The sequence below is a fragment of the Syngnathus floridae genome, chromosome 1, assembly GCF_059516105.1.
Source record: "Syngnathus floridae isolate MCC-2025c chromosome 1, RoL_Sflo_1.0, whole genome shotgun sequence".
NCBI classification, from domain to species: Eukaryota; Metazoa; Chordata; class Actinopteri; order Syngnathiformes; family Syngnathidae; genus Syngnathus; species Syngnathus floridae.
In genome coordinates, this window is record NC_142413.1 from 134059 (window position 1) to 157383 (window position 23325).

General features: G+C 59.0%; 3 protein-coding genes and 1 non-coding gene across 11 annotated transcripts; all 4 read right to left on the reverse strand.

The window, feature by feature from the left end:
* Nucleotides 1–1270: 1270 nt before the first annotated feature.
* On the reverse strand, nucleotides 1271–13019 carry dennd4c (DENN/MADD domain containing 4C). Of its 6 annotated transcripts, XM_088376582.1 has the most exons (32): nucleotides 12694–13015; nucleotides 11005–11310; nucleotides 10657–10909; nucleotides 10514–10583; nucleotides 10268–10437; nucleotides 9962–10203; nucleotides 9587–9653; nucleotides 9453–9511; nucleotides 9190–9334; nucleotides 8870–9045; nucleotides 8701–8801; nucleotides 8390–8614; nucleotides 8033–8178; nucleotides 7797–7927; nucleotides 7317–7449; nucleotides 7020–7226; nucleotides 6749–6877; nucleotides 6527–6665; nucleotides 6368–6442; nucleotides 5950–6069; nucleotides 4927–5882; nucleotides 4638–4830; nucleotides 4176–4273; nucleotides 3919–4094; nucleotides 3699–3851; nucleotides 3403–3595; nucleotides 3224–3340; nucleotides 2736–2873; nucleotides 2509–2626; nucleotides 2199–2355; nucleotides 2039–2103; nucleotides 1271–1964 (listed from the first exon to the last, which is right to left on the reverse strand). In XM_088376582.1, exons 2-32 carry the CDS (start codon nucleotides 11298–11300, stop codon nucleotides 1828–1830), a joined length of 5385 nt encoding a protein of 1794 aa, XP_088232708.1. In that variant the 5' UTR covers nucleotides 11301–11310; nucleotides 12694–13015; the 3' UTR covers nucleotides 1271–1827. The 6 variants fall into 6 exon arrangements, with proteins under 6 accessions (XP_088232708.1, XP_088232701.1, XP_088232691.1 ...); XM_088376575.1 differs by having other exon boundaries at nucleotides 5950–6060; nucleotides 7797–8178; nucleotides 12694–13016; XM_088376565.1 differs by having other exon boundaries at nucleotides 5950–6063; nucleotides 7797–8178; nucleotides 12694–13016.
* A 226-nt stretch (nucleotides 13020–13245) lies between these two features.
* Nucleotides 13246–17451, reverse strand: haus6 (HAUS augmin-like complex, subunit 6). 2 transcript variants are annotated; one of them, XM_088376662.1, is made up of 15 exons: nucleotides 17224–17451; nucleotides 16945–17040; nucleotides 16783–16861; nucleotides 16575–16707; nucleotides 16363–16507; nucleotides 16221–16283; nucleotides 16041–16092; nucleotides 15806–15964; nucleotides 15547–15743; nucleotides 15239–15368; nucleotides 15049–15151; nucleotides 14877–14934; nucleotides 14545–14647; nucleotides 14006–14141; nucleotides 13246–13912 (listed from the first exon to the last, which is right to left on the reverse strand). In XM_088376662.1, exons 1-15 carry the CDS (start codon nucleotides 17346–17348, stop codon nucleotides 13587–13589), a joined length of 1905 nt encoding a protein of 634 aa, XP_088232788.1. In that variant the 5' UTR covers nucleotides 17349–17451; the 3' UTR covers nucleotides 13246–13586. The 2 variants fall into 2 exon arrangements, with proteins under 2 accessions (XP_088232788.1, XP_088232783.1); XM_088376657.1 differs by having other exon boundaries at nucleotides 15049–15158; nucleotides 15237–15368.
* On the reverse strand, nucleotides 14724–14854 carry LOC148403052 (small Cajal body-specific RNA 8). The gene has a single exon (XR_015862697.1).
* Nucleotides 17452–17903: 452 nt separating the features above from the next.
* plaa (phospholipase A2-activating protein) lies at nucleotides 17904–22921 on the reverse strand. Of its 2 annotated transcripts, none has more exons than XM_088376606.1 (13): nucleotides 22673–22921; nucleotides 21592–21779; nucleotides 20958–21179; nucleotides 20681–20848; nucleotides 20357–20492; nucleotides 20110–20279; nucleotides 19897–20048; nucleotides 19496–19745; nucleotides 19347–19412; nucleotides 19136–19219; nucleotides 18948–19058; nucleotides 18678–18842; nucleotides 17904–18498 (listed from the first exon to the last, which is right to left on the reverse strand). In XM_088376606.1, exons 1-13 carry the CDS (start codon nucleotides 22831–22833, stop codon nucleotides 17927–17929), a joined length of 2445 nt encoding a protein of 814 aa, XP_088232732.1. In that variant the 5' UTR covers nucleotides 22834–22921; the 3' UTR covers nucleotides 17904–17926. The 2 variants fall into 2 exon arrangements, with proteins under 2 accessions (XP_088232732.1, XP_088232741.1); XM_088376615.1 differs by having other exon boundaries at nucleotides 18085–18445.
* Nucleotides 22922–23325: the final 404 nt, after the last annotated feature.

Genomic DNA, 23325 nt, shown 5'->3' on the forward strand with positions numbered 1-23325 from the left:
TGTGCGGCGTGCGTGTCTTTGGGATGTGGGAGGAAAGGCACGTAAGCACGGGGAGCAAACTCCTCCAGACTGTGAGCTTGCTGCGCTCACCGGTGCGCCTCTGCGCCGCTCTGTATTTTTTTTCTTCTCGTGAAAAAGACACGTACGCCGCCGGAGTACTTTGGGGCATTTCAAAGAACGGATGGATCCGCCGTATACCGAGAGCCTGGTCGGCCTCATCCTTTGCAGAGGACAACGAGCATATGCCGCCGCGGGCGGATGCGGGCTTTTCGCAGTTTCAAACAGCGCATGCTGCGCAGCGGCTATGCATTTCATGTCCTCGTAGCCCGTCTATGGCATTCCACGCGGTGCGTTCGCCTCAAACGACTGCTTGATGTGACAGGGGCACTCATAAACAAAAGTCCACTAATGCTTGAAGCTTTTTTTCCCCCGACGCGGCCGGCGTGAATGAAGACCAGTATAATCGAGCTTTCCATCCATTGCTAGAACGCGTTTGGCTCAGGTTGACCTGTGACTCGCCCAAAGTGGGATGTTTGAAAGCAAACTAATTGACACCGGGAGATGGTGAAAGAAGATTCAAAGCAAAAGCAGCAGCAGTGAGGAGGAATTACTCATGCGTAAATGGGATTGAGCGGTGTGGATTACAGAGCGGCTGTTTTTTGTAATCCCGTGTAATCCCATCACACCGAGACGCTACAACCGAGAACTGAAAAGGGCAGGCAGGGAGGGTCAAGCGGCGAGCGGGGGCAGCGCAGCGGGACGGACGTCGCGGCCGAGCCGAGCCGAGCCGAGCCGATTCCAAACCTTTGCACACTTGTACACTTATCGATCGGGTGCTGCAATCACGTGGACGTCCTTCAGCATGTCACGATCCGTTTACCATCGCTGCCTCGGTTCTTGCGTGCTGTGCACAAAACGGAACGTGCCCACAAGCCGGGTTCGTCTTTGACTCCGTTCTCGCTCGTTGCCGCAGCCTGCAGGTGGTTAACCGCAACTGCTTTGGGTGCCTAAAAGGGAGCTCTTGAGCTCACTCGCTGACGTCACCGAGTCGAAGCAAATATAAAGTGCAGCGTGACCTTTTGCGACTTTTGTGTGTGTGCGTGCGTGCGTGCGTGCGTCTGTAAGAGACTGACGTGTCGCTGTTGATTGGGACATGTCTGCGACGCCTTCTTAACGGTACGATACGCACGACGGTGAAATATGAAAAGCAGTCGACAGACTCAACCAGAAGGACACTTTTCGATTTGTTGTTGTCGCACATACGACCGACTTGATGGTTCACAAACTTGTTTATTGCAGCTACTTTCTAGGTAGACATTCAATTCCTTACCACAGGACGGTGAGAGATCACTTGTGAGAAATCACTACAGCTTGAAATCACTCATTCAACATTTGAGCAGCCATTTTAAAAAGTTACTAGAATGACAGCAAGAGCGAGACTACAAAAATAAATAGGAGAAAGTCGTTTTTGTGTGTTTGAGAGGACAAACGAGTTAAGACTCTGAGGCGACGTCGCCTCATCTTCTTGTCAATCCGTTTGGAAAATGGAATGTGTTCGCTTGGTTGCATCCGTGCTCCTTCTCCAGCGCAACGCTCGCTCGCCGTGGAATGTTTTCAGCACCCGGCACAACTGAAAAGGCTGCCGACTTCTAATTAGCGATTGTCTGCTTCTTTGGCGAGCTGACGAGGACTTGAGAATTCATTAAGACGTGGATCAAAGCAACTGGAAAGGCGGGGGGACGGGACGACATGCCACTCGTGCACCGAGTTGTCTTTGGAGTGAGGAAAAAACGAGCATGCTGTTGCCGGACGCAGAAGAAACGGCTTTCAGATGAAGAGGGTGCCAAAGCATTTGAGGCAGCAGCTGACGCCGGCGCCGGGCGGCCCGTCCATGCGGCGCAGGAACCGGAGCTGCTCGGCGCTGAGCTCGTCGTAGGCCAGCCGGTACTCCCTGTCAAAAGCCTCTGCCCGGGTGGGAAAAGCCAGGTCAAAAAGGTGGGAGGGGGCAGCACAATGCCGGCCGGGCGCATTCGCTCACCTACGTCGATGTTCTCTCGCCCCAACGCCACAAGGGAGAGAAATAATATTTCTCTATAGACGCTCCTGAAAAAGAAGGGTTAGTTAGGGTTAGGCGACCGACCGACCGACCGACCGACCGACCGAAGGACGGACGAGGCGGGGCGGGCACGCCTTTTTACCTCTGCCGCCGGCCGTCCTCCGGGCGACGTTTGAGCTCTCGGATCAGCAGGTTGATGGGGCCGTAGACGTCGTTGGTCTGGATGTTGCGCACAATGGTGTTGAGGAGCGTGCGCGTCTCCTGGTGATCGCTGGGGGCCAAGGTCCCCTTCTTTTCCACTAAAAAAAAAAAGCCCCTATTTATCCATTGGGTGGCTTTCGATGCGGGCGTCGGCGTCGTTTGGGCGCAATGTTGGCGACGGCGCTAAGCTCTTTGAGCCAACTGTCGGCCCATTTTTCTGCTGAAATCAAGTCATTCAAACTTTCACCCACACAAGATCCTCCAAAGCTGGTAAAGGGGATCTCCGGCCTCTTGGTGGAGGTTGATGTTGTCCCACAGGATCTGGACGTACACTTGCTTGCTGTCCTGGGGCAGCGAGGTCAGGGGCAGCTGGACGGACGGAGCAAGGGAGGGACAAGCGGGCTAGAACCGGCAAAAGACAAAAGGCGGGCCAGGCCGGGCCGGGCCGGGCCGGGCCTGCGGGCCAGCATCGACCTACCTGCGTGCCGTTGTTACAGTGCTCGGAGGTCAGGACCAGGCCGGGGAGGTGGCTGGGCAGGTCCAAGCGCCGGAAATACCACACCAGGTTCCAGAAGATGATGGGATGCTGGCTGAGGAACTTGTGGCTGTAAATCACCTGTTGGGCCACAGCGGCGGATGGGCGGGGTCACAACGGCGCCCGACTGACTGACTCTTTTCGGGCGAGATACGTATACGCTTAGAGAGGAAAAAAAAAAAAAAAAAAAACCACGGCCGTTTAGTGCGCGGGCTCTCCCGCCTTGCAAGACCTCGGATGACGCCCCCCGCCTGCTTTGCACAATTGCGGGAGAAAACCTTCTTGGACATTTCACGACAAGGGGAAAAACAAACAAAACAAAACAAAAAACTACCTTGAAGTTGACCTTCTGTTTGACGGAGGAGAAAAGGAGCGGGGCCAGACGACGACGCGAGGCAGGGCGGGGCGGTCTGGGGGCAAGGCCAACTTACTTGGTCTCCCTCGTTCTCCAGAAGCGTCTCCAGTTCCTTGCGCAGCACCAAGGGACTGAGGTACGGCACCGACACGGGGCGGGGGTCCGGCTTTTTGCCTGCCATTGCCATTCCATCCTGCGGGTTGGCCACAGTTAGTTTGCAAAGCGTGTCGGACGGAAGGGCCTTTTGGGACCCACCGAAACCTCGCGCAGGCTGCCGGGGAGGCTGCTGGTGGAGAGCCCGTGGCCGGGCGGCGCAGGGGAGGAGTCCAGGCCCTGCAGCGGACCGCCCACGCTGTTGCTGCGCGTCAGCGACGTGCCGCCGCCGCCGCATCTTTTGGCCGACGCCAGGAGACCCAGCGGGTCGGACTGCGCCGGCTCCGGAACCAGTCTGGAAAGGGGAGAAACGCTGGCTGGCTGGCTGACTGACTGACTGACTGACTGACTTTGACCGCCTCGGCTCGGCTTCCCGACAGCGACGACCACGTCTTTACCTTTGATGTGTTCCGGGACTACTGTGGGCCAGAGCCTCCCCCGGAGAGAGAGCCGCGCGCCCTGGCGTCTTCACGTCGCCAGGCACCGTCGGGAGCCCACTGCCGCCGGAACTGTGCAGACTGTCTCCGGACGCAGCGGGGTTCAAGTAGAAGCTGAAGGCAGAACGGCGCCAGATGAGCGCCGGCCGAAAAAACGCCGGCTTTTCTTTTGAGCACCCACCCGCCGACGGCGCGCAGGTCGTGAAACTCCACGTGCAGCAGGGGCAGGAAGGCGGCGCGGCAGAAGGGGCAATTGGTGTTGAGGTTGGAGTCGTCCGCCGTCCAGCCCGCCATGATCTCTTCGTCGTACACCAGCGCTTGGCAAGAGCGACACTGCGAGCAGCTGGACATCAGCACCTGTCGGGGGAGGGGAGCAGGCTGGCGTGAGAAGCAGTGCGCCGCCGCCGCCGCCGCGTGAAAGCCTTTCGCGCTCTTGACCTCCAAGGCGTAGCTCTGGAAGATGCTGGAGGAGGACGACGAGGAGGAGGCGCGGTGGCACGAGTCGGGGGCCCCGCCCGCTCGCCCGGGGCTGGCATCTGCCGAAAAAGGAGACGGTGAGCGCGAACCCTAACCCGCCTCCGCTTTGCCACGCTCAAACTTGGGTTTAGGTCTGTCATCAAAAGGGATGAGAATCCAAAAATGGCTTTTGCATGGTATCGCCGCTCGTGTAGCTGAAAAACAACCTTGCGTTTGTTCTTCGTAACGGCCAGTCTTTCTTCATTGTCAGCAAAAATGGGCGTCATTTATCTGCTCCGCTTTGGCTCGAAGGAATCCGACGCGGCCCCAAATTTGAAGCAAAACAATTCCATTTTCCCCAATCCCACTTGCTTAGTGAGAAAGAAATGAAAGCCCCCCCCCTCCCCCCCGAGTTCAAAGGCGAGTCTGGCGCCCGTCGCCTACGTGCGTGCCGCATCCCTCGGCCCGCGTCGCTGCCGATGCTGGCGCAGCTCCGGTTGAGGCCGTTGGCCGCCAAATGCAGGTCGCCGCCGCCGCCGCCGCCGCCGCCGCCTCTCTCCGGCTCGTCCTCCGCGTCGGGCAACATGTGCTCGTCCAAGCTGGCGGGGAAACCTCCTCCGCTTTGACCTTGTTCTTCCTGCGGGAAAAAGAAGCCAGTCGGAAGAAAGGCGGGCAGGGTTGAGGAGGGGGGGGGGACAACAAAAACAAACGCATCCGGGCGGGCCCGTCTCACCTCATCGTCCGAGTAGGAGTAAGCGGTGGCGACGGCCACCCACATTTTGCTGGCCACGTTGGCCGCCTGCTTCATTCCGGACTTGAGCACATCCATTTTGGGGCCCGACAGCAAGTTGTCCATCTTGATGGCCGAAATGGAGTTGATGACCGAGCCCAGCGAGCCTCCCTGGGACGACTTGGTGAGCGGCGCCAGGGTCGAGGACGGTCCGGCGGGGCCGCCGGGGGGCTGGCTCTTTGCCGCAAAGGTCTTGGAGCGAGCCAGGGCGGAGCCGGCGGCGGGCCCGCGCCGAGGGGCCTCGGCCGGCGAGCCGGGAAGGCTGCACCTGCGCTCCGGGGGTGGCTCGGACTTGCCGCCGGCGCCCGGGGGGCTTCTCAGGCTCATGTACATTTCAATTTCCTCAGCCAGGTTGCGGGACACGACGGCGGGCGGCTCGGGGGGCTCCAGGCCGTCGACGGAGGCCGGCTCTGGGCTCTCCGACGCCAGGAGGGAAAGCGGGTCGGCGCCCGCCTCCACATCCGCCCTTTCCAGGTTGACGGGGCGCGCCCCAGACTCCTCCTCCTTTGCGTCGCCGCCGCATTTGTCTGGCAGCTTCCCGCCATCGCCAACGCCACTTTCTTCTTGGGCCGGGGAAACGGGGCCCTGAAACTCTTCAGGCAAAGCTTCTTCCTCCAAGTCCCGGAAAAGCGCTTTGGACGCGGCGCCGGGGCTGCTCGCGCTCCGTGCCGCCGAAAAGGCGGCGGCCAGGATGCGGGCGTCGGCGCCGAGCCGCTCCACGCCTTTCTCCGAGAGCATTCCGGCCCTCGTTTGGGCGCTGAAGCTCCTGCTGCGCTCGGCGAAGGCTTTCTCGCGCCGCTTCTGAGGCCGGTCGGCCGCAGCGAGCGAGGCGGCGTCGGGGACGACGGGCGCCGCCGCCTCGTCCGCTTTGCCGCGCCGCCGGAACGAGTCGCCTTTGGCTGCGGAACATTTCTGGTCATGTCTCGTTGGGAGCCGAAGGCCTCGTCCGTCTTCCTCGTCTCTCACCTGACTCGGGGCTGCTCCCGGTGGACAATCTGACGATGCTGGGGACAGATGCGTGCGCGTCGACGGGACCGAGAGGCTCTGCTGCGCTCGCCGCCGTGCCGCTGTCGCTTCCTGCTTCATCCGACACACATTTGGTATTCTTCATTAGACATTAGACATTAGACTTCGCTCGGCTCGTTTGGAGCGCTTTCAAAATGCTTCATTTTGGTTGCTTGACTTTTGTCTGGCCTCTGTCGCTCGGCCTCTCCTAAAAGCGAGTCTTGATCGGTCCCGATATTTTCCACGGACCGGCGGCCGTTTGTCTCCGACCAAAGTACAAGTTGCGCAGGAGTGAGAATTGCGACGTCAACATTGAGCCCGAAGGAAAGCCAGCCAATCGCTCAAAGCGCCTTGTGGCGGCGGCGGCGGCGGCTCCCACCTGCTCGAGGTGGCGCCGGATGTCGCTCACGCGGCTCCTCCTCTGCGCCGCCGCAGCGGTCCGAAGATGCGCCTTCTGCCGTGGATGGATGGGGACAAAAGCGTGGTGAAGCATGGCGCCCCCCTTTGGCGGGGAGGAGCCTGACCCGACCCGACCCACCTGCGCTTCCCTTTCCGGGGGAAGAGCGGCGGCGCAGGGCCTGCTTGAACTGGGCCACCCCGCGCAGGACGTTGCGAAGCTTGGTCCACATGAAGAGGCCGCCGCGGTTCCGGCTGGGCCACGGGCTCTCCAAGGCGGCCTGCGGGGGGACAAGGGCGCTCAAGAAGCTCAGGCTCGCCGGCGCTGCCGTGGCCTCGGCGAGCGGCGCGGAGCTGTCGGGACCTTGTTGTAGTAGCCGTAGGTGATGGCGTTGGGTTGCACGCCGGCCCTCTTCATCTCCACCAACACGCGCACAGCCATCACGGGTAGACCCCAAATGCCGCACAGCTGCATCACCACCCGGTAACACACCTGACACACAGGAAAGAAAGGAGGCTGACACCACCACACCCCAGCCCAGCCCAGCCCAGCCCAGCCCAGCCCAGCCCAGCCCAAGCCCAGCCCAGCCCAGCCCAGCCCAGCCCAGCCGAGGCGCCGTGTCTGCTGGCCAAACCTCGTCCAAGACCTCCACCTCGGTGGTCCTCATTTTCAAGAGCACGTTGTAGGCCTGCTGCATGGCACGGCTCTTGGAGCGGGCCAGGTGCACGGCGGCCGGCAGGCAGATGAACCACAGGCTGTAGCAGTGACTGAAGAGGCAGCGGGCCCACAGCTGAGGGTCGCTGGAGAAGCGCTTGGCCATTTTGGAGGCCAGCTTGATCTCCTGGCGGGATGGCAGCAGGCACATGCCGTTAGGCAGGCAGGGGTTTGAGGCGGAGGAGCCCGAGCGGCGGCGGCGGCGGCGGCACGCCACCTGCTTTGTGCGCTTGGCCAGGAGCGCCGGGCTGCTGGCGAGACTGGCGCCCGCCGCTCTGCTGCTGATTGCCGGCCGCAACTCTCCGGGACGCTCAAAGAGCTCCAGCCTCAGCCGGGGGAAACCTTTGTAACTGTCCATTCAAACGAGAGCGGTTAGTGGCGCTTTCGTCGAGTCTTCTCGCAAATCCAAAAAGTCATCATCTAACTCATCCGAATATTAGTTTGAGACGGACGGGCAATCGATAGTGGCTTCCCACATCCGCACTCGATTGCTCACCGTTCAGCTCATCTCAAAATTGCCACATTTCCAAAAGCGCTTCACTGGCTTGATTTTGAATTCCAGCCCTTTTATAGTAGCAATTGTAGCGATTGTATTTTTCCTGGTCATTTTGGAGCGTTTCTTTCTTCTTCGCTCCGGACCGCCGACAACGGAGGAATAATCTGGGCTCGGAGGAGACTTTGAGGACGGACGGCTCACGTATATTTGGGGGGCGGGTCGCGGCCGCCTTCGGACGGCGGCTCGGGCGGCATCACGAAGACGGTGTGCTCGCTCTTCTGCGACTCGTCCAGCTCCAAGAGTCGGCCCTCCTCCGACCATTCTCCCTGCACCTGCGCCCGAGCATACCGCGACAACACGAGAAGGTAGCGGAGAGAAAAAAAAAAACCTTGCTCTGTTCTGTGCATTTGGAAGAGCGCAGCCATGGGGCCGCTCACCTTCTCCACGCAATCGTCGAAGAAGGCCAAACCCGTGTCCTTGTCGCTGACAAAGGTGCACTCCTCGATGAAGCGGATAAAGATTTGGGTCTTGGTGAGCTGCGAGTAGAACTTGTGGTGAGCGCGCTCTCGGCTTTTGAGAAAACCTGCGCAGGCAGAGGACGAAATTGCCTGAATTCAAAGGCCTCGTGAGGCGTGACCGACCCAGCAGCCGCCGCCCGGGCCTTTTCATCTTCATTCTCCTGGCTTTTTGGATTGGCTTCATTGCCAAGGCTGGCGTTACGCGATGCCACTTTCCGTAGCTTCGAGTCCGGTCCGATGGCAGGGACGCAAAGGTCCCCAGAAAGGGCCGTTTACCTTGCAGATCGTAGAGGGAGTCGGCGGCCGTGGCCTTGTCGGACGGCGCCTGGGTGATGGGCTTGAGGTAGCAGCGGTAGCCTTTCAGAAGCGAGGCCATGAAGCGCAGAAAGGCCTCCTGGATTTCCATCTCCAAGGCCGTCTTCTTCTTGTGCCAAGTGAAGTCGGCCTCGACGGGCGTCACGTCCTCCGCCGCCGCCGCCAGACCCGTTTGGCGCACTGAAACTAAGACAGGAGAGAGGGGGGGGAGGAAGAGAAGCGGGCGCGGCGGCGGCGGCGGCGGCGCCGACCCTATCTGGCTCCATTTGTACCTGCGGCCAGCTGGCGGTGCAAGGCGCTCAGGGAGCCCAGCAGAGTCTTGCAGGGCTTCTTGGGGAGGTTCTTCCAGTTGTTGTGCTTCTTCTCGTCGGACCTGCGCGGTCACGCAGAGAGCGCGCTTGTCGGAGAAAGGCCAAGCGGGTCGGAGCGCGCGCAACGTACAAGTAGACGGTGTTGGTGTCCAGGTCGACGCAGACCACGTCCGACGGCGGGTCGTAGAGGTCAAAGTAGCGGGAGTCCACGCCCACGATAAAGGGGCACGGGGCGTTGAGGACGCCTGCCAGGGACAGCGGGCACAGGGGGATGTAGGGGCACTGCCACTGAAAGGGGAAGATCATCTGAGGAGAGAGACAGAGAGAGAGACAAAAGGCAGGCAGGCAGGCAGCCAGCCAGCCAGCCAGCCAGCCAGCCGCTTACACCTCAACCTTTGCTTTGGCGAGCTCTCCTCGAAAGCATACGCGCGCCAAGCCAAGCGGACTGACCGCCACCACGGCCTCGGCCACTCCGGTGAGCACCGCCGGCCGGAGCGAGTGCAGCAGAATCTTGCTCTCCAGCAGGACAAAGTGCAGCAAGGTGGCGCAGTTTTCCGAGCCCAGGTTCATCAAGAGGGTGCCGTAGTCGGCGCCGCTGGAGGGGAGGAAGAGAGGAGCGGTGAGGGAGGGAGGGAGGGAGGGAGGGAGGGAGGGAGGGAGGGAGGGAGGGAGGGAGGGAGGCCAAAAGAACGCACATTAGGCAGCCGGCCTACCTGAGGGGTAAAGGCGTCGAGACGGGCTGCGAGAGGATCAAGGTGTCGTGCGCCGAAAGCTTGGAGACAAAATGGCAGTCAAAAGCGGGCAACGGCAGACGGATCTAATGGCAGGAGAACAAACGAGAGCTCACTTGGACCAGGATCCGAGGCCTCTGCGGGGACGGAAAGGACACGCTGTGCATGAAGTGGGCGATGTGCCTGTGGAGGGAGGGAGGGAGGGAGGGAGGGAGGGAGGGAGGGAGGGAGAGAAAGGAAGGAAGGAAGGAAGGAAGGAGGGAGAGAAAGGAAGGAAGGAAGGAAGGAAGGAAGGAAGGAGGGAAGGAAGGAAGGAAGGAAGGAAGGAAGGAAGGAAGGAAGGAAGGAAGGAAGGAAGGAAGGAAGGAAGGAAGGAAGGAAGGAAGGAAGGAAGGAAGGAAGGAAGGAAGGAAGGAAGGAAGGAAGGAAGGAAGGACGGTGAGCACAAGCCAGGAATGAAATGGAAATGTGCGTGGACGGAAGATGGTCACTTTTCCATGGGCAGCGGCTGCGGCCCTGAGACAGACAGCTTGTAGAGGAACATGAGGAACTTGCGGAAGGATTCAAAGAAGGGCCAGCGGGAGAGGAGGCAGATGCATTTGTTGGCGTTGAGGGCCCGCTCGGGGACCGGCTTCTTTTCCACGCTGGTGAGCAGGCCCAGGTGGATCTGCTGCTTCTCGCTCAGCAGGTTGGCCGGGTAGGGCTCGTAGAACTGGATGGCCGAACCGTACACCTGAGCGCAACGCGTTGGTGAGTCCTCGCCGTTTGCTCAGGAAAGGCCGACGGAGGCGAGTCACCTTTTCTCCGGAGCCGCTGGTCAACACAAAGGTGGAGAAGACGGGCAGAGGGTCTCGGGTGTTGGGCGCCCAACATTCGATCTTGGCGCCCATGGGCAAGCAGAAGAGAGGAACCGACTCGGACAGGGGCAAAGACTCGTAGTCCTCCTCCGGATAGCGGAAGATGAGGCCTGCAGTCAAAGACGTGGCGGCGGTGGCAGCGTCAGGGGAAAACGCGTCCAGCGTGCCCCGTGGCGCGGGACTCACCGGCTTTGTAGGTGATGGAGTTGGACGCCGACACGGATTTCTTGTAACACAGAAAGACACTGGAGCCCCACTGAAAGAGAAAAAGGTGGAGGGTCATCCGGACGCACGGCGGCGGCGGCGGCGGTGTTTTCCCGGGCGCGCACCATGCCGCAGTTGAGGTTCTTGTCCACCCTGCAGAAGGTGTGCGGCGGCGTCTCGCCCTTGCTGCCGACGATGACGCAGATGTCGGTGACGGCCAGCGAGTTCTGAGGCCGCACGGGCGCGGCGCGGCGGAAGGTGACGAAGATGCGCTGCGAGGCGGCCGAGCTGTTGTTGACGTTGGCGCAGCGGCCGTACGGCGTGGCCTGGATCACCTCGCAGCCCTGGATCAGGCGCTCCTTGCCCTCGTACAGAACGCTGAGGCATAAGGGCGCGTCAGGACAGCGGCGGCGGCGGCGGCCGTCAAATCGTTGCGAGAGAGGCGGCCGAAGCTCTGGCTTAGCGCTGGTTACCCGACGTCGATGAGCGGCGGCTTCCCGCGAGCGCGCCGGTAGCAGAGGAAGAGCTCGGGGCTCTTGAGGCTGCCGTGGTTGAGGTTGGCCGGCAGGCCGCCGGGGGTGCCGTCGACGCAGGTGAAGCCCTCGGGCACGGTCTCGCCCGCCGACCTGTTGATGACGGCCAGGTCGGTGATGGGAGCTTTGGGCCCGCTCCACTTGGCTTCGGAAAGGTCCAGCTCCAGCGGCGCCGACGTGTCCGTCAGGCCGGCCACCACAAAGTAGTCGCTCACGCGGTGGCCCTTGTCCTCCATCGTGGCTCACCTGCAAAAGACGACGTAGCAAATACAAAGGCGCTCGGGAGAAGCAGGAGCCCGCCGGGGTAGGGGAGGAAAAAGAAAAGGCCCTTTTTTTTCCCCCTTTCTACCAGTCATCGCAAAGGTTGAATCGCTCGTTTCAAAATCAGCACGTCAGCCCAGAACAACAGCGCACATTCCTACGCTGCGCCAGAACGGCCAAAAGTCGAAATGCTGCCAAAAAAACATCATCAAAGTGTCTCAAATGCTCCTGAAAATGTTTTTGTCAGCTGCTATTTCACACGAGCCATCGCTGCGGAACAAGGAAGGTCAAAAGGTCATACAAAGGCCAAGTCTTCATTTCATTTCAGTCACAATTGGGTCACGCGGGTTTTGTTGACAAACTAGTGCAAAACCATTGGCGAGCAAAACGCCAGCGCATTCATCAAAAGAAGGAAAGGGCGTCAAAGCGTCAACTTTCTCAAAGTCATTGAGTGTGAGGGAACGTGGAAGGATGAAAGGCTTTTGCTCGGTTGTTTTCAGAGAGCACGTGGCGCACTCGCGTTGAGAGCCGCAGACACAGAGTGGGTGAAATCCAAAAGCTTCCATTGCGATGGAGCATCCAAGCTGAACGCGTCTGGCTTCAGGGGCGACGGAGGTCACCTGCTGAAACGTGAGCTCCGGTCCAGCCGGTCGGTCCAGCCAGCCGGCCGGCGTTTGGTCACCTTCCAACGCCGAGTAACATCTTCCGTTCCTGTCCGTAACACCTGTCACGCATTCAAAGCTCGCCATCATCCTTGGAGGCCTTCGCGCTCGTTTCTCAACGGCCTCGGACACGTTTGTTACTGTTGGCCTCACGTCACGTCACGTCACGTCACGTCACGTCCCGGCACGGCACGGCACGGCACGGCACGGCACGGCACGGCACGGCACGGCACGGCACGGCACGGCACGGGGAAGGCGCACAATTGGAGAGCCCGCAACGACGCGACGCGGTTCGGGAATCGGGCCCCCAAGCACCAGCATTGGCGTTTTGCACAGTTCAAGCATGAATCGACTTATTCGCGCACTGTACGTCAAGCCTGTTTAGTGTTTGTAAAAGCTTCCATCAAATGTATCTTTGCTAGCGCTTCTACGGTTCTCTCCTGTGACCCCCCCGCCCGAGGTCACCGTAATAGAAGGAAATAAACAGCATTCCCCGAAAGACAATGGTGCGCTTGTGGATACGTGGCTGTCTCCACTCGGCGTCGAGAAGCGACAAGTTGCTCGAAAAGCTCGCCGTGCCGTGCCGTGCCGTCTCGCTGCACTCGGAACTCGCTCAAGCGGACACTGGTTGGGTAGATAGGTAGGAAGAGGTCGCTGGCTGGCTGGCTGGCTGGCTGGCTGGCTGGCTCGCTCGCTCGCTACTTACCGGCTGTTTACGAGGGACGACGTTGACATGGAAGCGAGTTGCTGTCGTTGAGCTCGCTCTCTCGCTCGCCAAGTTCCGTACTTGGGGCGGGCGCGCTTTCGAGCGGGGGCGCTCGCTCGCTCGCTCGCTCGCTCACGAAAGTTCGCCGGCGTGTGACTTAAGTTCGCCACACTTTTCACGCCGGCGCCATGTTTGTGTGCGCGGGGCTGGTAGTTTTGTTGCTGCGCTTTCTTCGGGCGGGCGACGGAACCGCCCAGAGCAGAGTCGACTCAACTCGACAAGCTGAGAGAGGAGAGCCAGGCAGGGGGGCGGGCGGGCGGGCGCACGCAGACTCCGTCAAGTTAGCGACTGTGCTTTTTCCCGTTTGGGATTTCAAAGTAAAGTCGCATAGCGGAAATGCACCGTTGGATTTCCACAATAAAAGTGAATTTATTAGAGTCACTTAACGACTGACTCCGCCGCGAAAAGTGGCGCTCTCATTCTGTCAGTATTCATTACAGCGTAGTGGTTGGATTCCTTAAAGTACAGACGGGGAAATGTACACAAGTACTATTACAGTTATAACCTGTTTATTTCTATTGCGTTAAAAAGCTGCAACAAAGCACTTTACAGGTAACAATGACATCGAAAAGAGTCAGTTCAACCACAAATCAATACAGTAGAACAATAGCGACAGTCGGTCAAAAGAACAAAAGCAACACCTCTAAGTGACAAGACACCAGTGAGCAAAGCAACAAAGATGACACGGAAAACTAAGTGCAGGCCTGCTCCTGGTCCTGAGCCCACAGCCTAACATTAAGAAGGGGGCGGGGGGTTCGCTCGCTCGCTCGCTCTGCTCCAGCATGGTTGAAAAGCCATGTCTGACTTTCATCCAGTTTTTACTTTTGTCAGATTCAAGGTGAGAAGGAGATGAGCGGAGAGGGGAAAAGTGCTGGAGCGACCAAGACGTCCCGGGCCGGGCGAGGGCGCTCGGGCGAGCCGTCCCGGCACGCCTCCGCCGGCGTCTCGTCGGCCGCGTTCGGGCAGGGCTCTTCTTCCTCTGCGTCGTCGTCGAGGCTCAGCAGACTGTCGTAGCTGGGCAGAGTTTCTTGCTGGAGGAAGGAGCCCCAAAACAACTGCCGCTGGCCGGAGGAAGGAGTGCGCCACGGCAACACGCCGCCGTCCGAGTCTCCGTCGTCTTCACGCAGGGCCCGTCGCCGGGAGCTCTCCATGTCCACGACTAGAACACGGAGCGGAGAGAAATCCAAAAAGAGACACTCGACGGCGTTTCCCGGCTAAAGCGAACCCGCTCGCATTCGACGAGGCCGCTCACTCAAGGTCTCGGGCGCGCGGGGACGCTGCTCTCTGCTGGCGAAGGGGTCTCGGCGGAAGCAGCCTCGCATTGCGCCCGGGTCGGAACCCGCCTCGCCGTTTGGCGTTGGACTGCTTGCGCTTACGCTATCTGCAAACTGGGACAAACGGGGGGTGGTTGTGAGTGTGTGTGTGTGTGTTAGCGCGCTACCTGACGCACCCGCTCAGCACATTCCAGCTCTAACATCGCCTTGGTCGTCGTCTGTGATCGGGGTCACAATAGTTTGGCCCATCCTTTCTATTTGAACAGCAGCTCCGTCCATCCACATAAGCGCGTGGGCCGCCTCTCAAGACCCAGAGCTTTGCGTCCCTGCTCTGCCAAATGGCCAACTTCTACAGAGCACGTTTCTTGCTGCTCCTTTCAGCCGCGCTGCCCAAATCATCTCGGGCGCTCCCAAAACAGTCCCCGAAAGCTCATTTGCAGGTTATCGGAAACGACGTCGTTGGTTTTGCCGACATAAAATGTCCTTTCGCCTGCGTCGACTTCTGAAACGAGCGCACCTGCGGCCTCCCGGGTGGCGTCTTCCCGTCGACGAGCCGGTCGAGTCCGGTCGAGTCGGCGAGCCCAAAGACGCCCTGGTCTTCTGCCGCCGGGCGTCGGGCGCTTGCAAACGAGACGCGCCTTTAGAAAGAGCGGCTCTCGCCACACGGCAAAGGTGGCGGCGAAGGGGCGCGAGGGACGCTGTCTGCTCCGTATCTGTCTGCGGCAATTTCTCTCCGCTTGCCGCAGTCATCGGAGAGCACGCATGCTCTGGGGAGGACCGGTGACGGACGGCGCACCGCTCGGCACCGCCCGGGTATCCGCCTCCCTAATCCGGCAGAGCGCCACTTACCTCTTCAGTTGCAAGAGATCGCCGCTTACTTGACGCCCTGAGGACTCGGCGCAGCCGTCTGCCGGGTCACGTGGAAAAGAAGGTGGGAAGGAGAGACGTCAGTCAGAGCCAAGTCAGCGCTAACTTTGAAAGTCCAGTCATCTTTCAAGACGACGCCCAAAACGCCACTGACCGGGGAGCTTGGCGGGAAACTTGGAGAAGACGCAACTGGCATCACTTTGGTCGCGCGCCGCTTCAAACGGCGGACGAGCCGTTGGCGATAGAAGAGCGAGTACCTCAACAACATAATCATAAAAAAAAAATAAAAGACGTGAGCCCCGCCGAAAATTTACACCAAAGCTGGACTCCGAATGACCGCTCACCGGATCGCCGTCGAGCAAGGACACTAAAGATTTGCCTTTTAGTACGCCGGCCCACTTGCTGTCCAGCGCCGCTTCCAGCTCTCCGACGGCGCCCCTCATCTTGGGAATTTCCTCCTGGGAAATCTTCACTCTAAATCATCCCCCCAAAAAATAATACAGCTAATGTTTGAAAATATGCTTATTTTGCACAGTAGCGCAGCGGTTGGCACCTCGCCACACATTGCAGAGGTTCCCCCCCCCAACCAATATCAAATCAATTCAATCAAGCCCCCCCCCCCCAATCATCGCTCAGCTGTTCCACTCCTTACCTGAGGAGCTTTGAGTTCTGCAGCTGGCGGGCCATCTGCCGCTGGATTTGCTGCAACTGCGGCAGGCTGAGCTGCGGCGGCGAGGAGGAGGAGCCCCCGCACGGCTCCTCTCGCAGGAGGCGCAGGCAGTGGTTCATCAGCTCCAAGAGCCGCAGGAGGTTCAGCTGAGCGGCCTCGTCCGCGTTCCCCGAGCTCAACTGCCAAAGACACGTCGACGTGACATCGAGCGCACGGCGGGTCGGTAGCGCGCCGCGCTCACCCGCCGCGAGGGCCGCTCCAGCAGGCCAGGAGAAACGCGCAGGGGGCGGCCGGCTAGCGCGTAGCGATCCACTTCTCCTCCGAGCACGCTCTCCAGCACCTCGCGCTCCGCCTCGGTCATGGCCAGCATTCCGTCCACGGTCGCCCACAGGCGTGCCACCTGAACGCGAGCGTTTGTATTTTTGGTATCTGGTGAGGGAAAACAGCAAATGCTTTTTCTTTTTTCTTCACCTGACCATTTGGGCTTTATCGGCAAAATCCTCTCGGACAGACTCGCCGCCGTCCTGTCTGCGGAGTGAAACGAGGCCAGAGTGACCGAGCGAGCGAGCGAGCGATCGATCGATCGATCGATCGATCGGCGCAGTACGGTGTGAGCTAAACGGCAAGGGAAGGGAGAAAAAAAAAGAAAAACCTACTCGAGTAGCTCGTCATACTTTTGACTCTCGGCCCGGAGGTCTCGCATGGTATCCGCGTGGCTCCTAAAAGAGCAGACAAACACGCACACAGGCAGGAATGTGGGAATGTCAAATGTCTCTCTCTGTTCCCCTCTCTACTCACTGGACTTTTTTCTGCACGTCCAGGAAAAATCGACCGTGGTGCGCCACCTGCTCCAAGAACTTTTTTTGGGCCACGCGGCATCTCCTCAGCGCCATGTGGCGCGAAGACGTCGGCTTGAAGACGACGTCGGCGACCCGGCTCTCGTCTAAAGCAAACATTTGGGGAGAAGGCGTGAGCATTTGGCTGAGTGTCGTCGCTGGGTAAGAAGGTACCTTTGGTGTAGGTTTTCATTTCCCGCCGCATGACGTGCTTGACTAAATGCACCATCAAGGCGATGAATTTGGGGCCTCCGGGCGAGACCAACCATGACGCCAACACTTTGGGGCCGACGAATCCACTTTCAACCTAACGGTCGGTACACGCAAAACAATCAGCATCTCGGTGACCCTGGCGCGCTGCCCATCCCTTCGAAATCCTCACCATGACTTCTTGCAGCCAAGCGAGGGTCTCTTTGCGAAACTCTGCATCTTGTTTAGCGCTATAGGGAGGCCAGCAAAATCTATTCCAAAACGACAACAAAAGTTGCAATGGGAAAACGAGTCGACGGGGACAGGCGGGCGTATGAGCATGTCCTAGGCTCACTTGAATGCCTTTTGAAATCGCGGAGGATCGAGCGTCTGCAACAGGAATTGGACGACAATCAGGAAGGCGTACTTGTTGGGTTTGTCGAACATATCCCTGTTGAAGAAAAGCAAAGATCAGCGGTGGTGGCACACGGCTAGCCTTTGCACGTGCTTTGACGCTTTCGTCAGCAATCGGTTGATTGGAAAGACGCCAGGCCGGCCGGTAGGCAGGCAGGCAGGCCGGCCGGCCGGCAGGCAGGCAGGCAGGCACCCGAAGACAAAGCTTGGCGAGACTTACGCTCCCAGTTTGATGTGCTTGGAGTCGCGCGCGAAGAGCTGCAACTGCCGCTCTGGCTCAAAGCCCAGCGCGAGGAGGCAGAACCATAGATTGGTGCCGCAGTCCTTTAGCATTTGGCTTGCCATCTTTTTTTTAAAAATGCTACGATCGACGGCCAGCCAACGGACGAGCAAGATTCAAGCGCGGTTTGATGCATCCGCCAAACTGGCCGCCTTCTTCCTTTTATTGGTCGGTTCTCTTCTTCGGCGGCCCAGATATACTCGACAGCGCCCCCGGCGTAGCGGAGTTTCAATGCAGGACGGACGTTTATTCGTAAGCTGCTTCATTTAGGGCTGCGCCGATCTGGTACTCGATTAACCCCCCTACTAGTTTATGTCACGGATGTTTTATTTGTTATATTGAACAAGCAAAAGGCTCCAACTCAGGAGTCAGTGGACTCCATTTTGTGCGAGGCGCGGTGTCGTGTGTCATGAGTGTCCGTCAGTTTGGAGTTTGTGTGCGCGCGTGTCCTCGCACCCCTTTGTCCACCCCATGTTCGACCCTTCATTGGATTGTCGTTAACACACGCTTCCATTTATATTGGGTCTTGTACTCCCCTATCCGACGACGCGAATCCGTAGCCACAAAAACTCGGACGTGTCCTTTTATTAACCGCAGAACATACAAGTCAAGTCGGCTCGTTGTCGATGGATTGATTTGTATTTTATTGCAGTTCTTTTAAAAGCAGTCGACAACACTCGCCCAGTTTGGAGGGATCGGCTACGGAGGAGTATTGGGAGATTTGCGCGTTGACCCCCAGGGAGCGGGCCAGGTCCCGGGCCGTCGGGTCGGACGCCACGGTGGTTCCCAGCGCCACCAGCAGCCGGAAGACGGCTTCCTGGTCCCGAACGCTCTCCAGCGCTCGGCTGGCCACCGACAGGCACTGGGCTTTGGCCTCCAGGTCGGGTCGGCGGTGCAGGCAGCCGGCGTAGTTGAGCACCAGCGTGGCCAGAGCAATGTGGACGTTCTTATTGCACACGGCGGCGGCCAAGTCGGCGGCCCGCGACAGGACGGCTTCGCGCCGGGCCATGAGGAGCGCTCGGCCGGGCCCGCCGCTGAAGCAGTTGCAGAGGATGCGCAGCGCCAGCATCTGATTGGCCGCGCGGCCCTCGGGCCTCATCAGGCTCAGGAGGTGGTCGCATAGCCCGACGCCCTCGGTCTCGTCGCACAGGCGCTCGTTGACCTGCGGGTGGCGCACAGCCAGCCTTAGAATGTCCAGGACCGGAAACACAATATCTAGCCGGGTGGAGAAGAAACGCTCGTTTTCAGCTCTGACTCCAAGATGAAAAATGTTTGGGCTGGCGGGCCTTGAGCGCAAAATGTCACAATGAGCCCAAAAGGCGCAATCCGTCTGCTAAGGAAGCTCGGGGCAGCTGCGGGCGGGCGGGCGGGCGGGCGGGCCGGCGGGCATGTACCTTCGGGCCAGTGCGTGGCTTTCCAGAGGAGGACGATCTGCTGGACGGTGGGCGGGGCGTCGGCCAGGCCGCAGACGGACGCCAGCAGCCCCCGCAGACTTTCCAGGAAGTCTTCCGAGAGCCGGTGCTCCTGAGGGGCCCCGGCGTTGAGTTCTTTCAGCTTGCCTGGGCAAGAGAAAGCGAGCGAGCGAGAGAGCGCCCCCAAAAAGCAGACTTGAGGCAAAGGGCAGCTTTTCAGGGGCGGGCGGGCGAGCGAGCTGAGATTCTCACCGGCAATTTGTGAAACGTTGGCTTGCTCAAAGGTCACGCCGTCGGTCTTGGGAAAGTAAATGTTGGTGCTTTTCTGTCCCGGCGCCCCGGCGGAAGAGTAAGCGCCTCCGCCTGGCCGAGGAAAAGTCCTCAACTGGGTTTGGGCTTTCGCTACGCGCCGCGGAGGCCGGGTCGGGGGAGTGGCTCACCTGTGAAGGGATCGGCCACGCCTTCGGGAGCCGCCGAGTCGGGGCCGGAGCCGGGGCCGGAGCCGGGGATGTAGCGACCGGAGCCTGGGAGGGGTTGAGAAGGCGATAGCGGCTTTATTGGCACTCGACAACAGAAAAAGAGCCAGCAAAACCAAAATCACTGGCGAATCCAAAAGGGCAGCAGGCCTCCGAGCCGCCTGGAAGCGCGCACCTGTGAAGGGATCGCCTCCGAAGCGGGGACTCGTGTCGGTGCCGCCCGGGATGTAGCGAGCGCCCCCTGCCGGAGCGACACAAAAGAGCAGCTTGGCGGCAGGAAAGCCAAAGCGGGCTCACCGCGGCGACGACGTTGCTCTGGCTCACCAGTGAAAGGGTCGCCACCGGCGGGCTGCGGCGGCGCGTGTCCGGCCGCGTGCCCCGCCGCCGCCGCCGCCGCCTGCCCTTTGGTGTTTTCCGTGATGAAATTAGCAACCTGGTCCAGGAACATGGGGCTGAGGTCGTTCTTCTGCAAAAAGTTGTGCGCCGCCAGCCAGGGGTCCTCCGACACGTTGTAAGGCAGCTTCATGGACGGCCCGCCCTCGTTCACGTCGATGGTGAAGACGTAGTCGTACTCCTGCGGGGGGTGGCGGACGCACGCAGCCTTGACGCACGCTCAAATTGCACAGGCGTTTGGCCGCACCCACCGGCCGCCAGGGCCTGAACGCAACGTTTGCTCCGGAAACCGAAATGAGCTCGTTCCACGGGCCGGGCAATTCCCGCCTCACCTTCCCTTCGTACATGACGCTCTTGGAGGTCTGCTGGTCGGAGCCGCCGAGCACGTCTCCGATTTTCACCCAGCGACTGTCGCTCACGCTCCATTGGTACGCCTCCACTTTCTGCCCGTCCTTGATCAGCCGCGTCTGGCCGTCGCGATTCCCTGGGACCGCCAGAAAAAGGTTCGCGCTGGAAAAGGTCCCGACCCAGCCCCAACACAATACCCGGCTCGTCGAGGTGCTCCCGCCCGGGAAGCTCCTCCACTTTGATGTCCCCGAGGTCCCCCGTCTTGGGGTCGATGGTGGCGTCGGAGAGCTCGTCCTCGAAGGCCCGCAGGTCGCGAGCGCTCGCCACGCGCTCCTCGGCCTCTGTAAACACTCGGATGATGCCGTCGCTGCAGCAGCGGCGGCGGCGAGAGCGCGCAAGTCAGCCCTGCTAAATACACGCGCGTGACTTTTTGGAGAGGGTCACCTGGCTCCCACGGCAATGTCGCCATTTGGCAGGATGCAGCAGCACCAAACGGACTGAGCGGGCAGGCGGATCGTCTGCGTGCATTCCCCGCTCCTCCAGATTCGCACCGTCCGGTCCTCTCCTGTGCTCACAAAATCTAGCGCAAGCAGTCAACACGCTGCGGTTGCAAAACAGACACAGACGGACAGACGGACAGACGGACAGACAGACAGACAGACAGACAGACAGACAGACAGACAGACAGACAGACAGACAGACAGACAGACAGACAGACAGACGGGCCGCCGTCCGTCCGTCCGGGCAATTGTCAAGCTTCAAACAAACCTCCGCTATCCGGGAAGACGGCCATGCTGTAGATGTAGTTGGTGTGTCCGTAGCAGACCTGCGTACACTCGCCCGTGAGCAGCCACTTCCTGACGCTGCCGTCGTTGCTGCAAGAGAAGAACTCGGTGGCGCTGATCACGGCGAGGCCTCGCACGCAATCCTCGTGACCTAAAAGGGAAGCGAGCGGTCGTGACGTGGGATATCGATCCCCTGGCTGGCCAAAGGAGCAGGTGGGGTGAGCGGCGCTTTTTCAAAGGCCGATATGAGCTTCGGCTACCTGTAAACGTCCTCTCGCACTGTCCCGCTTTCCAAAGCTTGATGCTTCGGTCCGCCGACCCGGACAGCATGAGCCCTTGCTCGGGCAGCATGGCCGCCGCCCACACGGCCGCCGAGTGGCCGCGCAGCGTCATCATGCACTTTTCGCTGAGCCACACTTTGGCGGTGGTGTCCCAAGAGCCGCTCAAAAGTGTCCCGAACTTCCCCGAGGACAGAGTACAAACTGCGGACATAGATTGCGCTCGGTGGCAAAATGCACAGAGGATGGATGGATGGATGGATGGATGGATGGATGGATGGATGGATGGATGGATGGATGGATGGATGGATGGATGGATGGATGGATGGATGGGTGGGTGGGTTTGGGTGGATGGATGGATGGATGGATGGATGGATGGATGGATGGATGGATGGATGGATGGATTTGGGTGGGTGGGTGGATGGGTTGGGTGGGTGGATGGATGGATGGATGGATGGTTGGATGGATGGATGGATGGATGGATGGATGGATGGATGGATGGATGGATGGATGGATGGATGGAGGGAGGGATGGAGGGATGAGCCGATAGAGCAAAGCCCAGTCGCCGTGCCGCTCCGCTCGGCACTCCTTTTCAAACGCTCGCTCGCTCGCTCACCTGTGTTTTTGTGACCTTTGAGGATGTACAGGGGCTGCGCTTGGTCCAGCGCAAATACGCAAATGTTATTGTCGTTCCCTCCGGTGGCAACCAGTCCTCGGGGGTACGTCTCGCTCGGCCCGATGACGCATACGCAGGATACGAAATTCGAGTGGCCCGACAAGCGTTGCGTCTCCGTGAAACCGTCGCTGTCAACAAACAGAGGAAAAGAAAGGATAAATAAACACAGAGTGAGGGACTACAAGCGGTCACGTGCAAAATAGACATGAAAGTACTTGCAAGGCAAGGAGGTCACCTACCTCTCTTCTAAGGCTTTATCAAAAAAGTGCCGGCTCAAACCAGAGCAATATTTCAAAATGATTCATGTCATCTGTACAGAGCTTTCAAAAAAAATGGAGACCCGGAACAAATCAATAGAATTTCTATTCATTTGAATGAGAGCTGTTCAGTACCACTTCTACCTACAGCGGTACTCGCCTATCCCCAATTTGAATTGAGTTGATGAGCTTGTCGAAATCAGGGATGGAGGGAGCGAGGTTTGATTCGACTTCCTTCGTTCTAAATGTACTCTCAATTCACCCAAGGAACATGTATCGGAATGTTGCTCTTTGAAAATCTGGACATGTAGTCAAGGGCTTTAAAAACGAACGAAAGAGAGAGAGAGAGAGAGCGAGAGAGAGAGAAAGAAAGACAGACAGACAGACAGAAAGACAGAAGAAAGACGAGACAGACAGACAGACAGACAGACAGACAGACAGACAGAAAGAAACCTTCCTAAAACTTGCCAAAACGGATCCGAAAATGGACTCCGCATTGGCAACGCTAGGCAAGCGCGCGTTTACTGAATGACATATGAAATCATGATTTGTACTTGCTGGACATCTGAATGAATGACAAAGTGAATGAATGACAAAGCGAAGTGGAATAGTACGCAGGCACTCGAGCCGAAAGGGCAACACTTTAAAGGAGCCAGGTGAAAAGCACTTCATTTGGTTTGGTTTGTCCTCGTGGGAGCCATTGGAACATTAAGGGCAACACTTTTCGAAGCTGATTTGTGGGCTAGCAGGCTAACGCTCGCTACCTTGAGTTTGGGACCCAGATCCTTCCGGTCCGGTCTCTGGACACAGAAACCAACGCTCCTTCCGGGAAAACAGCAGCCGCGAGCCCCCGGACGTCCATCTCGTGGCCCGGAATGGAGCACCGAAGTCTGTAAGAGTTGGACGAAAGCGTGTTTTCCTGCATTTTGACGCGATATTCCAGAAGAATGGGGAGAACTCCGGCAGACACCACCGGTGGGCTGGCTCAAAGCTAGCGGAAGCAGAATGACGTCGTTTGAGGGAGGGAAGGGGGGTCCGATCAAACGCCGAGAATGATCGTTTATTCCCTTTGCGTGAAAATCATTCAGAGTATCAAACGGAACCACCTAGAATAAAAGCATCAAAACTAAATTCCATATCAATACAATAAATACAGACCATCCGTTGAGTGGCTTGGGCTGGCTGTTGTTATGGATACGTCATGACATCGGCCATATTGAATGGGGCAGAGTGCCATTAACTCGTATTCGAGAACCCCAATCAGGTTAAACTCGCTGTCCCCAATGGTGTTTGGGGTGTATCCAAGCATCTAACCGATGAATGTAATTTCATTCATTTGGAACTTAAGAGCAAAGAATAAACGTTAGCTCATTGAAGCCACCCAAGTCGTCGCCCACTTTTGCACTGAAGTATCAAC

Bases quoted from the DNA above. Each gene is read 5' to 3' on its own strand.
- plaa (XM_088376606.1), bottom strand. From the start codon at position 22,833: ATGCAGGAAAACACGCTTTCGTCCAACTCTTACAGACTTCGGTGCTCC. The intron at 20,493-20,680 runs GTTTGTTTGAAG...TGCTTGCGCTAG, and splicing joins CGTCTTCCCGGATAGCGGAG to ATTTTGTGAGCACAGGAGAG. The intron at 18,499-18,677 runs GTACATGCCCGC...CCACCCGGCTAG, and splicing joins AGCCACGCACTGGCCCGAAG to ATATTGTGTTTCCGGTCCTG.
- haus6 (XM_088376657.1), bottom strand. From the start codon at position 17,348: ATGGCAAGCCAAATGCTAAAGGACTGCGGCACCAATCTATGGTTCTGC. The intron at 16,284-16,362 runs GTGAGTAGAGAG...CTGCTCTTTTAG, and splicing joins GACGTGCAGAAAAAAGTCCA to GAGCCACGCGGATACCATGC. The intron at 15,744-15,805 runs GTGAGCGCGGCG...TGTCTTTGGCAG, and splicing joins TGGAGCGGCCCTCGCGGCGG to TTGAGCTCGGGGAACGCGGA.
- dennd4c (XM_088376558.1), bottom strand. From the start codon at position 11,300: ATGGAGGACAAGGGCCACCGCGTGAGCGACTACTTTGTGGTGGCCGGC. The intron at 10,584-10,656 runs GTGCGCGCCCGG...TTTCTCTTTCAG, and splicing joins AGAACCTCAACTGCGGCATG to TGGGGCTCCAGTGTCTTTCT. The intron at 4,831-4,926 runs GTGAGACGGGCC...TTTTTCCCGCAG, and splicing joins ACTCCTACTCGGACGATGAG to GAAGAACAAGGTCAAAGCGG.